The sequence below is a fragment of the Lepidochelys olivacea genome, assembly GCF_965140295.1.
Source record: "Lepidochelys olivacea isolate rLepOli2 genome assembly, chromosome: 10".
Classification (NCBI taxonomy): domain Eukaryota; kingdom Metazoa; phylum Chordata; order Testudines; family Cheloniidae; genus Lepidochelys; species Lepidochelys olivacea.
In genome coordinates, this window is record NC_140420.1 from 56,354,612 (window position 1) to 56,369,329 (window position 14,718).

Sequence of the window (14,718 nt, forward strand, 5' to 3'; positions counted from 1 at the left end):
CTGCCCCACTCCCGCAGCAGTGTCTTCTATGTGTGAGCTGGGCTCTGCCAGGTCCAGCAGCCCCTAGCTATTGCCAGCAGGAGAGTGGGGTGGGGGGAGAGAAAACCTTTTGTAGTGGTAAACACCCATTTTTTCATGGTTTGTGTGTATAAAAAGATCTTCTGTACTTTCCACAGTGTGCATCCGATGAAGTGAGCTGTAGCTCACGAAAGCTTATGCTCAAATAAATTGGTTAGTCTCTAAGGTGCCACAAGTACTCCTTTTCTTTTTGCGAATACAGACTAACACGGCTGTTACTCTGAAATCTGTGAAGTCCAGGACCTGTGCTAGTGGGGGAGAGATTGGGTGGGAGTAGTAGACAGGCTGAGACCCATTATTCCCCTTCTAGCGCTATGGAACTTGCCTGGAAAGATAATACAGTTTCAGGCTGTTCTGCCTATTCCATAGAGCCCCCAGTCCTTGCTCACATGTCCCAGCCTTTATAAAAATAGGGATCGAGGCCAGAATGAAAGGCTTCCATGAAAATTGCCAGAGAAGCAGAATTTGCTCTGCTAAGGAAGGTTCTCTTATGTGGTGGATGCTCATCTGATCACTTGTGAATTGAGTCTGGATGCTAATGTGATCTTAATAGGTGATTTCTTGGATTTCTAATGACTCCATTGATGGTAAATGCACTTGAGCAACCTTAATTATAAGTTAACAAGTTTTTAAAATGTGGGAATACAGATGTGAAGACAGGATGACTCCCACACACAGTCTGCTCTGCCATCTCTCTCCTACTGCACCAGTGTAAGGCCAATGTCAGTGAGATCAAAATGGGATCTGTTATTGCTGTATACAGAAGGCATGAGTCACCATTTCTGTCAAGCTCACATGACAGTGAATTTGTACACTAATCACAGATGAATTTGTACACTAATCACTTGAGCTCCCATAGATACAATACTTTGTCAGCATTGGGTAGGAAACAGTCAAATGACATGTTATTTGCTGAGGGGAGGACAATAGAAACAGAAGCTGAGGCGACACTGAGCCTCTGTCATCTGAAGTGAATGAACTCAGTGGAATGCTAGCAGAAAACAAGAGTTTCTGATGGACCCAGGAGAGGGAAAATAGTAAACAAAAAATAAATAATGTTGATAACTGGCTTACACATGACTCCCGTGACTACAACTGACAATACTAATGCAACACTAGTATTTTTAAACCAACCTGTTAAATTGTGTCTATGCAGACCTCTGGAATACAAGCTCTGAAAAATACATTCTTTGAACATGATGCAGGAAGCACTAATTCATCTTTTATTGAATTTGCAGGTAACACTGAGGAGCTCTGAAACTGCAACAGTAACAGACCTCATTTTCCCCGATAAATTTTTTTTAAATTTTTTATTTGTAAAAGATTTTGTGCTCACATTGTGGATAAAATTCAGCCCGAATGTACGTCAAAGTCAGTGGAGTTGCACTGCTCACACCAGCGCTGCGTTTGGAACTCTGTTCTGCTTCCAAATATTGGCTGGGTGCAACTTTATTTTAAATCTATTGTTATCTGCTGCTAATAATGAAAAAATAATCATGGGAAATTCCCAATGAATGTTAGTTTAAACAAATGTTTATCAAGGCAGGATCACTGCCTGCTTCTATCTAAATAACCACATTCTTCACTTATCCTTATCCATACTATAATGTACAATGAAAATGGCATTAACTTTTTACATGTTGCTACCCTATTCTACCATGGAAACATTTCTATATAGTTGAAGTGCTTGAGAGCAGTGAGCCCCTATATAAACTCTTTAGTGGGGAATTGACATGCCATAAAGGGATTTCTCACTGTGGTAGGTAGAAACAGAGCAAGAAGACTCCAAAGAGGTACTGTACTGCATAAAGGCAAAGCAGAATGACAGTAAGTTTACACACTCCTTCTGAAGCTGCTGATCAGTGAAACTGCCAACCCCAGCTTTTGTTCATATAAACATAGGAAGACAGTTCCTATAACAAACTTGCCCCAATGTGCCCTGCAGGGATTCATGTTGCAATTCTTTATTGATCCGTGTTAGGCATTACTCTGCCAGCTTGTAACCCTGCAGTAAGGTAACTCTGTATAAAGAAGCATTTAGCAAGAGAACTACAATAGCTCATCTTTCCACATGCTGTATCTACCAAACACATGGGGAACATTTTGCAGATATGCAACTGACAAAATAGCTAAATCTGACTTTTTTATTTTTTTCACAATTACTATATGGACAATGGGCCAGATCTGGGGCCCTGCTAAAGCTTCATTGTGCATCTCCTGAAGCTGCTTGCTGTCAGTTACACGACAGGACTGTCCCAGCATTTAGTAGCCCAAAGATCAGGAGGCCATAAAGGTAGCTCAGTAGCACCCCTTACTGTGGAGTACTGTCCCTTCTCTCAGCACAGGAAGCACGGGTGCAGAATGACATGAACCTGAAGCAAGGACCAGGGACAGAGCTCAGAGCTTCCCTGTAGATATGTCTATACTGTAATGTAAGCCTATCCTTGAGCCTGGGCTCAAGCCTAACCCCCACTGCATCTACACTGCAATTGTACTACCCCGGGGCTTGGATCCAGGGTCCCAGGACCTGTCTGCAGGGCTGGAGGGTCTGAGCTTGAGTTAAGCCAGGACCTATTGCTTTGCACTGTAGATGCAGCCCCACTTGAGTCAGGTCCCAGAAGTCAGCAGCAAATATCCCACAATTCCATGAGACAACTTTCTTATATCCTCTGTATCCCAACAACTTCCTTATACCCCTCTGCAATCCACTCTTCTGAAAATGGAAGACACACCACCTTCGTGAATGGCAACCGCTCAGGTCAGCATTAACCCATTCTCTTCTGATCATCCATCAGCAAGCACACTATCAGAGAGCCTCCTGGGTTTGCAATGGAGAGCTAACCAATCAAGCCTTTTGCAAAGTGAGCTGCTTCCTGGTAACATGTAGGGTGGGCAGTAAAGTTTTTCGACAGTGCACCATGGTCCTAGGGATAGAATGACCACATTTCAGGGGCGGGGATGGAAGGGCACTAGGGACTTCCGGATATGGCTACTTTGACTAGGGTCTGTGCACTGCAGTGTGGACGCCAGAGCCCTAGCTTCAAGCATGGGTTAGAAAAGACTTAATATAAGGTAGAAATACTATGTAGATGCTCAAACTCAGGGTTCCCTAACACAGTCAGCTGACTTGAGTCCCATTAACCTTGGGCTTACTTTTCAGTGTAGACAAATCGCCTGTGGAAGAGCAGGCTAGCTATTCCTGAGAGGCGGGCAGGCAGGGGGACTGAGGCTGGACATACAGTTTAGGGAGCCATAAAGAGGGATTAGGCAAGGACTAGATAATTGGGGCAGGGTTTATTTTGAAGTGGGGTAAACAACCAAGGAATAGGATGTGGTAAGGCGATGTGAGAGAACTTAAGGCACGCAGGACAAATATATTTGTTCCCAGTGTAACAGTATACTGAGGAGAAGCATATTTGTCCTTATGATCCTAAGGATAAAATTGTAACAGAAGATAGAACAGTCTATAATGCAAGTCTATCCTTTTATGCATTTACATTACTTGGAAAGCGGAAGTACCCACACAGATGCATGTGCACACGTGCACACACACATGTTCATATTTGAAAATAAAACCAGAGCCCTCCTCACAGCTGTATGATTGGTCCTTTGGTTTTGGGCTCAGAGGATGGAAGGGAATTCTGAGAGCCAGTTAAGCTCCAGTGAAAAGCCTCTGAACCATTAACCTACTGAACCATTAAACTACAGTAAAGTAAAATTGTTTTATGCCAAGTTGGAATCAGACTGAAAAGTATGTATTTTCTATTAATACATATGAAATATGTCGTGACAGTTATTTAGTTAGGGTCATGCAAGTTCAGCAGCTACAGAGGATGGAAACAAAGGCATCCAGTGTAACACTACATCAGTTCTTTGAAATCTCAGGTCATGTGGGCATGCTTAAGAAAATCTTCTAAAGTAGATTTTACAATAATCAACTCATCACTGGCATGCTGGTCTAAAGGCATAAGCCAGCACTGGAGAGGGGTTAGAAATAAGGTTAGACGGAATACACTTTCAGGTCTGGGTGGTCTTGTCAAATCATTATCAGACCTTCCTAGAGACAGTTTGCAATGATAACATGTATGTTTTTATTTTATTTTGTTACATAATGTGAATACATTTTAATGGTTGACAGCAGTGACCACACTGAACAGTACTGTTCCAAAATTTCTAGTGCCATTCATTTACAAGAACCCTTTTAAAGTTTAATCTTGTAAAAACAAAGAAAACATTTTTGTCCATATAATCAGAATTTAATTTGCCTAGATTTGAATGCAGAGTAGTCCGTGCAGTCTCTTTAAAATTGCACGTAAAAATTTCTCCTGTTGTTTAAAAGGAGGGGCTCTTCCCTGCTGCATGGTGCTCAGTACAATAATAAAAGATAAACAACAGGCATGTCTGTTTGTGGAAAATATCTGAAAAATGGAAACAGGCATTGGGGCTGACAGCTAAAAGCAATAGGCTGGATTGTAACTTTACAATCTACCCTGAGCATGCTGCACTGCCCCAGGAGAAGAGCACTGAATGAATTGTGATTCAGAGGCTACCAATTCCTCTTCTGCAGCCCCAAATTTCTGGTGGATGAGGAATAAACTACTTCTCTCCTTTTCATGTAAACAGTTTGTTCCCCTTCCTTCGTTACAAGCCAGCTACTTTGGCCTGTGAGCAGGGGAGGGAGGGATAGACCCAAGACTTCTCCTACTCCCTGCCCTTCTTCACCACCCTGCCCGCTTATTTGCTCACAGAGGCAATCAGCTGTTGCTCCCCCTCCCCTGTGGCCAGCTAGAATCACAATATAAGCAGAGGTATAAGGGTGTGGGGAGAACCTTGCTCCCAGTTCAGACGAGTAAGGGTTACGACAATCATCCCCACAGTAAACAACCCTGAACCCCCACTGATCCTGGGATTGCTCCATCAGCCCAGTTTGTAACAGTATTCATTAAATATTACTTGCAATGGAGCTCAGAGTTACCTTTGTTTCCTTATTGCTTAACTGATACGGTAACATTTTTCAAGCTAAAAAACAATGGTGCCCTGTGCAGTCCAAATTAATCTCTGATGCTGCTCCCTGTTCCAAGGGAATACTCTCCTGGTGGCAGTTGTGAATCACTACTGCCCTCCACATCATTCCCCCACAGCCAATTGGAATATGTGGCAAGAAGTTTAAAAAAGTTGCAACGTGATTCAGCCTCTGTGGGCTGAAAGCTCCATTTATCCCCAAAAATATGTCACCATCCTACCCCATAAAAATCAGTGACAGAGGGATCCCTCCTAGCAGCTCTCTGGGGGGTGGGAGGGTTCTGATACAATTAGACTGCGTAAGCAGAGATTGGAAAGTCGTTCTGTCACTTTGAAACTATAAGGACCCTTTCCTTTTCCCACCAGGATCTTTGCAAAAGAATTACTATAGTCCAGGATTGTAGGAATTTTTGCAGGTTGCACAACCTCGTAAGAGGGAGAGGAATGAATCTAGCACAGGGAATTGTGTGGTATGTGGGAGGCAGAGAGCTAAATTACATGGGCTCTAATCCCCCTGAATATACTTGCAACTCCCTGTCATAGAGCAAGAGATGGAGGGTGCCCTGGTACAGCAGGCCAGCCTTTTCCCTGAAAAAGTTTGCCTTTTATGGAGCCAGCATCCAGAAAGCAGCCCAGAAAACCACGGGTATATTTTGGCTGTCACAGTCTCACACTTACTGTACATACAAAAGTATACATCAAAACTGTTTCAAGACTCTGCTACTTACTGGAATGCTTTTAACCACAGAGGAAACATCTATGTCTGACAAAGTAAAGTGAACCATTAATTACCTGAAAACACTGGAGTTGATATTTGCTACCCAATCATGGTCAACTCACAATGTATGCAGGCAATGGATGTAAAATGTCTTTGTACATTATTATATGAGGCTAAGATTTCTGAGAAGGAAAAAAATACTTATTTACTAGGTCCACTATCTCCCTTTATAAATTAGTTAATACTGAGAATACTTTTTATCTAAGTAGAAATAGCAGCTCCATTAAAATACCTTTCCCACCCAAATTCAAACCACAATACTTGAATCTTTGCCAAACTGTTTGGCATATTGCTAGACAATACTAAAGCTCTGCACTGTTTTCTAGCACTGGTCTGCCACTCCTTTGTACTTTTCTCTTTCCAAATATTTGCTCAGGACTTCTTCTATTACAGTATTTTTTATCTCTTTCTGCAGACAAATAACTCAAGCTATATTTAACTGCACAACTTTTTTCCTGAGTATAAATGGTACTGTTATTGTTTGCAGTTGAACCTATAAATAATGCAAAAAACGCTAGTTAGTACATATAAAGATCCCCCATATCCAAAAGATTTTAAATTTTCATAAATCAAACAAAACAAAAAGATTTTTGCAGTCAGAACTGCAGGAAAAGAACCTTATCTCTAAGCCCCCTCAGACCTTGTAGTGTTAGGCTGGGTAGGTATGGGAGGCTGTCATGGAGAAAATCCTGTTGTTGCAAGAAATGATGATTTAATATCCAGGTCTATTTCCTTTGACTCAATATTGAACCAATGCCACAGCATGAGGTATTAAAGTGCACCTGTCCTTTATACAAGACATAAAAACAAGGTCCTGGCAACTTGTAGTCATTAAAAAACTCAAGTTTCAGAGTAACAGCCGTGTTAGTCTGTATTCGCAAAAAGAAAAGGAGTACTTGAGGCACCTTAGAGACTAACCAAGGCATTTTTGTGTGTGTGTGATTAAGAATATCAGCTTTGATGTCTTGGCCAAATTTTAAATATGGATAGCTACCTTCTACCTTTCCTTGCAGTTATAAGTGGCTCAAGCATTCGAAACTGCTGTATGCAGTTGTTGCACACTGTTAAACAATTGCCATGTTCCAGCCCAGAGGTAGCCTCATTTCAGTGATGGCTGAAGTGTTGTTTTTTTTTATTTAACTTGTATAATTCATTAGTTAGCATGAAAAGATTTTTGAATTGTGAAACTAGGACATCTGTCACTGTGGGGAAGTGGTGGGGAAATCGTGTAGTGTGTTTTTGACAGCTGTGGGAGTGTGGTCACAGGAAAGGTGACTACTTGTTTTCCCTAATCTTTAGCTTTCCAGCCACCCACCCCATGTCCTTCCAAATTCTCTCTCTCTTTCCTAGCATGCTCCATCTTCTTCTCTAGCTACAAATATTCCCTCCCTACTTGTTCCTCAGCCCCTACCTTCAGTGCAATTGGCACTCAGCTACAGAGGTTGGATCCTGCCAGAAACGACCCGTATCTGTTGATAGTGGGTAGGGGCACAATTTAAAGGTTCGGTTGCCCCTGGAACAGTTTGAATCATGACTCCCCTCCCCGCAGACAGTCCCCCTCTTATCCTCAGTCTCCCCTCCCAGAAAGCAGCGACCCCTCCCTGCAGCTCCCAGCTGTTGCTCCTGCCTCTCTGCCTGGAGTGCAGCTTGCTGGCTCCAGCAGCTGCCATGCTGGGAGGAAGCCTGGCCGCACTATGTAACCAAGTGGGGCTGGCAAACCATGTCAGAGATCTGGGGGGATGGGGAGGACATGACCCTGCGTGTGTCCCCCACAGGCATTGCCTCTCCCTCCTGCTCTACCAACTCCTAGCTGTGCCTTTGCCAGGTTTGAATGGAGCTCTCTCTCTCTCTCTCTCTGCAGGTCACATCTTCACGGAATTTGTGATACCACCATACAGTGGATTATGCAGTGTCTTCTCTAACATTGTATATAGCTTAGCACAGTAGCTGGACCAATTTGGGGATGTAGTAGCTGGCAGAAAGGAAGATGCTGGGTTTGGTTCTAGCACAGGCAAAGCTGTGCCAGCAGAAACAGAGAGCAAGTAGGGAGACAGTGAGAAAGGGACAGGGAGAAGGTAACCAAAGAGACACCTGGTCACTCCTAGCAAAATAAGAACGGCACCCTGATTTCACTAGAACTAGGCAGGTCGGTGAGGACAGTTCTTCATCATTGGGACATCTTATCACCGACACTATTTAAAGCTGGAAATTTCATTGGAGTTTATAGGAGTTGAGACCCAAATCCCATTGCAATTACATAGTATTTGCACACTTCACTCCCTTAGGCTCCATTGAAGTTCCTGGTTTAATTCTACAAAGCACTCTTTGGCTACACAAATGCAAGAGCAGATCAAAAGGGTGCTTGTACATACATGAACACACACACTTTTTTACTCAGGATCACTCACTCTCATTTCTGTTTGTGGTGCTGCAGAGGTATTGCTATATTTGCTCATCCACACAATATGTTATGTGATTATGCAGACTAGCTCACTCTAACCCAGGAAATAGTTGTTCCCTCACTTGGAAGTGACAGCTCAGCTTAATGATAACAAGAAAAATAATAAGAACAGGAAAAGGAGTACTTGTGGCACCTTAGAGACTAACCAATTTATTTGAGCATAAGCTTTCGTGAGCTACAGCTCACTTCATCGGATGCATTCAGTGGAAAATACAGTGGGGAGATTTATATACACAGAGAACATGAAACAATGGGTGTTATCACACACCCTGTAAGGAGAGTGATCAGGTAAGGTGAGCTATTACCAGCAGGAGAGCGGGGGTGGGGGGGGAACCTTTTGTAGTGATAATCAAGGTGGGCCATTTCCAGCAGTTGACAAGAACGTCTGAGGAACAGCGGCGGAGGGGAGGGGAGGGTGTTCTCCTACTGGTTTTTGAACGTTATAATTCTTGACTTCTGATTTTTGTCCACTTATTCTTTTACTACAGGACAGGCCCAACAAAGAAAATAACAGAACGCCACTAGCCATCACCTTCAGCCCCCAACTAAAACCTCTCCAACGCACCATCAAGGATCTACAACCTATCCTGAAGGACGACCCATCACTCTCACAGATCTTGGGAGACAGGCCAGTCCTTGTTTACAGACAGGCCCCCAACCTGAAGCAAATACTCGCCAGCAACCACACACCACACAACAGAACCACTAACCCAGGAACCTATCCTTGCAACAAAGCCCATTGCCAACTGTGTCCACATGTCTATTCAGGGGACACCATCATAGGGCCTAATCACATCAGCCACACTATCAGAGGCTCGTTCACCTACACATCTACCAATGTGATAGATGCCATCATGTGCCAGCAATGCCCCTCTGCCATGTAAATTGGCTAATCCGGACAGTCTCTACGTAAAAGAATAAATGGACAGAAATCAGACGCCAAGAATTATAACATTCATAAACCAGTCGGAGAACACTTCAATCTCTTTGGTCACTCGATTACAGACCTAAATGGGGCAATATTACAAGAAAAAAACTTCAAAAACAGACTCCAAGGAGAGACTGCTGAATTGGAATTAATTTATAAACTGGATACAATTAATTTAGGCTTGAATAAAGACTGGGAGTGGATGGGTCATTACACAAAGTAAAACTATTTCCCCATGTTTATTCCCTCCCCTGCCCTCCTCAGACGTTCCTGTCAACTGCTGGAAGTGGCCCACCTTGATTATCACTACAAAAGGTTTTCTTCCCCCGCTTTCCTGCTGGTAATAGCTCACCTTACCTGATCACTCTCCTTACAGTGTGTGTGGTTAACACCCATTGTTTCATATTCTCTGTGTATATAAATCTCCCCACTGTATTTTCCACTGAATGCATCCGATGAAGTGAGCTGTAGCTCACGAAAGCTTATGCTCAAATAAATTGGTTAGTCTCTAAGGTGCCACAAGTACTCCTTTTCTTTTTGCGGATACAGTCTAACACAGCTGTTACTCTAAAACCTGTCATTAAAGAAAAATAATATTAGCTACCAATATGCTTTGTGAAGGGGCCCAAAAATCCAGATGATGGTTTACCAGTCACACCCCTAAAGGGTTAGCTGTTTCTGTGTAGAGGGACGTTGCACAATGTTACAACGTCCCTCTACACAGAAACACTAAAAAAAGTCAGTGCTCAGACTGATGTTGAGGGCCATAGCAAGGCCCTCCACACCAGTAAAGTAATGCATAGGAAATGTGAGGGAATGGGGCCATGGGCAGAGTGGCTGGAAACTCTATATGTGCTGCAGAAAAACTCCTTTTTGGAAGGCCACAGTGGGATATCCATGCAAATCTGGGTTAACTCATATCCAGTGACCTCAATAGCTCAAACAAGGGCACTTCAAGCACTATTCTAAGCCATAGGATGAAGTATTAGCCACAAGGGGAGAGTCAGAGCCACTCAGACTGGCCCCAGCATGAAGATGAATTTCAATTCCTAAACCTGCCACACTCTATTTGGATACCACCTGTATACTTGGACTCCATGGGGATGGAGTGAATTTTCATCCTTATTCCTTAAATGGAATGTTTGTTATGAGGTAGGTTAAACCTTGTTATAACCATAGAATATGAGGGTTAGAAGGGACCTCAGGAGATCATCTAGTCCAACCCCCTGCTCAAAGCAGGACCAATACCCAATTTTTGCCCCAAATCCCTAAGTGGCCCCCTCAAGGATTGAACTCACAACCCTAGGTTTAGCAGGCCAATGCTCAAACCGCTGAGCTATCCTTCCCCCTTGTTTGTTTAAACTCTTTTTGCATCCCATGATTTTGTTTTAATCCTTCTTTCCTTTTTGGTCTGATCTTGCACCCAGTGAAGTCAGAGGCAAACCTCCCATGACCTTCACTGCAGCAGGACTGGTGTTACTTTGTTGTGGTCACTGACATGTGTGCTCTGCCTTCATAAGCTGAGCTAAAGCTGAGTTAAAGCCTCGTTGAAAATGATGTGTGAACATGCCAGTCATTTAAGATAGTTGTAAGAGACAGTTAAGGGGTCACACCTAAAACAAGACAAAATGGAGTCTGTTCAGAAACTAGCACCATGTAGGCAGAGGCTTCCACTGGGTATTGTTCTGACTTGTGTTTGTGTGTGTGCGTGCACGCACGTAAAAGGCTAGCTGGGTATGGGAGGGCCAACAAGAAACTGAAAAGAAAGATTCAGGGGTAAGAGAAACAAAGCCAAGCAGCATCCTGTAAGCAAGCATGGTGTGACCCTGGAGAAGCCTAGAGGAAGGTTCCGGGTCTGATGCTGGAAAACGAGGCTTGGGGTTGTAAGCTAAGAAACTGGTCCTTTTGGTTTTGGTCCCTCCTGCATTCACAGAATCAGGATTTTGTATATTCCTTGTAAATAAGCAAGATTGCATTAAAGAAACTACCAGACTCCATCACCAATTTCTACTCCCAGTTGGAACTTCCCCAGAGCCCCAAACTTTGACTAGCCACTCAGGTCAAATAGGGACAACACATTAATCCAGCACCAAATATATTTCAGGCAGTAATTTTCCAAAAACACTAACCCAGGAACCTATCCTTGCAACAAAGCCCGTTACCAACTGTGTCCACATATCTATTCAGGGGACACCATCATAGGGCCTAATCACATCAGCCACACTATCAGAGGCTCATTCACCTGCACATCTACCAATGTGATAGATGCCATCATGTGCCAGCAATGCCCCTCTGCCATGTACATTGGCCAAATGAGACGGTCTCTACGTAAAAGAATAAATGGACACAAATCAGACGTCAAGAATTATAACATTCAAAAACCAGTTGGAGAACACTTCAATCTCCCTGGTCACTCGACTACAGACCTAAAAGTGGCAATATTACAAGAAAAAAGCTTCAAAAACAGACTCCAATGAGAGACAGCTGAATTGGAATTACTTTGCAAACTGGACACCATTAACTTTGGCTTGAATAAAGATTGGGAGTGGATGTGTCATTACACAAAGTAAAACTATTTCCCCAGGTTTATTTTTCCCCCCTACTGTTCCTCACACAATCTTGTCAACTGCTGGAAATGGCCTATCTTCGTTATTACTACAAAAGGTTCTTTTTGGTTTTTTTCCCCCTCTCCTGCTGGTAATAGCTCACCTTAACTGATCACGCGCGTTATAATGTGTATGATAACACTCATTGTTTCATCTTCTCTGTGTATATATATATATCTTCCTACTGTATTTTCCACTGCATGCATCCAATGAAGTGGGTTTTAGCCCACGAAAGCTTATGCTCAAATAAATTTGTTAGTCTCTAAGGTGCCACAAGTACTCCAGTTCTTCTTCCAGCAACAGTGTTTCTCGAAAGCCTTTGAGAGAGAAAACTCCACTGCACTTACATTTTCTTTCCTCTGCGTTTTTTTCTGGGAGAGCTCTCCCCACCTCTAGCCTTAAGCAATAACAATATAGATGATAAGCTGCAGTTCATTAACTTTCTAACTTTCTCCCACTTTGAGGGTGCATATTGAAATCATTTGTTGGCCTTCTCCCACCCTTCTCAAAATCCATGGATAAAACAAAAACAGCTTTCCCATAGTCCCTTCCATAGAAATTATTTAAGAAATATTTTTTGTTATTGCATTCTATTATTTATATAGTCCATGTGCCTGTGTTGTCATCAATGCTCTTACTTACTTTTATCTTGTGAGAGGTTCTCTTATCTTCAGTGCCCTGGTGTTCTTGTTTCTTATTGAGGACTAGAAACATCTGGAATAAACAGGAACTCCACAGCAATCAAAACTGGAAAATCCTTTTGGCACTAAGGAAAATTCATTTAGTACACAGAGAAATTCCCTTGTAACAATGGATTCTTTACAATATTTCCCCAGCGGCCATATATCTCATCTGCTCACTTACCCAGAATCATGTGTGTCTCAGGAAAACACACCATCACAGGAAGCTTGTTCTATTTGCATATCTTGCAATGCATTAATTCACTTGAAGGATTGCAATACCTAACTTTTTCACTTGTGACCTTTACAGGAAAATCTGAGACGGACTCTGTAGATTCCCCTCACCCTGAAATACTCCTGGCTGTAGACACAGGAACAACACATGCCATGATCATGTTTGAATGTAAAAGTAAAAAAGCAGTTGATAAAAAGTGCTTCAAAGTGACTCTCAGCAAAAAACTTTTTCCCCTCTCACAAAGCGCCTGCTAGCCACCATGATAACATAGAATATTTCTGTAGCATGGTGAGATGGGGAAGGAATGATATTCCGTCATTCACATGGGGGAGTTTAACATGCATATCTGAGTCAAGCAGACTCAAAAAATAGCAACCAAAGATAAGGCTGCCCTTTGAGGGCTTATCAAAAGCTCTGTTTGGATTTTTCCACATGCAAGAATGCAACTAGCCAGCGTCCCAGAGAGTAGAAATTCACTCAATTACTGGATGCTTACTATAGGAACCAAATCTACATAGGTCCCAAGCCTACAAGATCCTCAGCTGGAGTAATTTAGTGCATCTCCTTTGACAACAAAGGCCCAATGCCAATTTATGCCAGCTGAGGTCCTTTGTGTACAGAACTTCTATGGCTTCATTGATAGTGTGGAGGGCTTACAGAATCAGATCTATAGGTGCTGCTTTTTACACTACTAAATGGTCTGTCAGTGTTCCCAGCAAAATGTTAATTTTAGCCATTATTTATAACTCAACCATTAAGATTTGTTTCAGGCTGAAACTTGTAATGCAGGGTCACAATTCACCCTGGGCTGAAATCTGTTTTCATCTTACATGGGGAAAAACTGTTTGTTTCAGTTTTAAGAATATGCTATAATCAGTTTAATATGCCAATTCACTTTTCACACTCTTTTACCTAACAACACCTTCATTTTTGAAAGACAATTCTGTCTACACTATTTGATAAGCTTCCACAAATTTGAACAAAAAAGTTTGTTTAGAAAAATATTTGAGTGAACACATGCAAAATGACTCTACACTGGAAATTTCATAAAGATTTTTTGCCAGTGGTGACTAGCTACATGCTTATCACTCACAGTGACCCAATAGGCCATAATCATTCCACTGGATTACTGAACCATGAAGCTAAGTGTCTCTAAACAGAACTTGATGTGTTAGACTGAATTTAGCCACAAATAGCTACATTTAAATAATGTTAAAGATCTGGCTTAAACACACAGAAGCAGCAAAAATAATTAGGACTTAAATGAACATCTGGTGGAGACTGGCCTCTGTCAATCCAAATTTTGCTTCTGAAAAACGAAGGTCAAAATTCTCCAACTGGGGTAGTCTTGTGTTAGGTCCCCAGCTATATTTAGCACTAAAATCCATATTGAAGCCAACGGGAGTACTTGTATGCAAAGTTAAGGTTTGTGGAACTGGCTTCTTAAGTACCATTTTATTTAATATGGATGGGGTACCTAACTTGGTGTCCAAGGTTTAAAATTTTGGCCATGGCTTTTTACAAAAACTGGGAACGCAGAGAAATCTTTCCATATGTTTAATTCCAATGGAAACAGTTAAAAATAAACAGAAATCCCCAGCATGTTTGCAATATGAATATTGCATCATTGTGTTAGTGTATGAGAACCTGAAAGTTAAACAGTAAATTAACTATACAGCAAAAGGTGAAACTGACATTGTCTAAGGTGAGTGAAATGGAAAATGAAAACAAAAGCACAACTAGGGAAAAGTAAACTTCATGTTAAAAATTATTTTCTTTTTATTAATCTAGGGCATTATTTTAACACATATAAAGAATTTGTTTTAAAATTATGATTCTTAATCTAGCTATTTCTTTAATACTGGATGTTATGACTTTTGGGGGTGATTCAGGCCAAGTCACCCTGGTGATTAGTAATACTTCACAATTT

At 42.0% G+C, this 14,718-nt stretch overlaps 1 protein-coding gene across 8 annotated transcripts in view; it reads right to left on the bottom strand.

The window, feature by feature from the left end:
• Nucleotides 1-14,718, bottom strand: part of TJP1 (tight junction protein 1) — a gene marked incomplete at its 5' end in the record, with an annotated part of 307,681 nt that overhangs the window by 207,225 nt on the left and 85,738 nt on the right. Inside the window, 2 exons of one of the 8 annotated variants that reach the window (XM_084642447.1) lie at nucleotides 12,516-12,639; nucleotides 12,738-13,019. The exons of 6 other annotated variants lie outside the window; for them this stretch is intronic. In XM_084642447.1, the coding sequence (XP_084498573.1) occupies nucleotides 12,516-12,587 (72 nt within the window). Of the gene's footprint in view, nucleotides 1-12,515; nucleotides 12,640-12,737; nucleotides 13,020-14,718 lie in introns of those variants that run through there. One more of the 8 variants, XM_084642449.1, reaches the window with a different exon arrangement.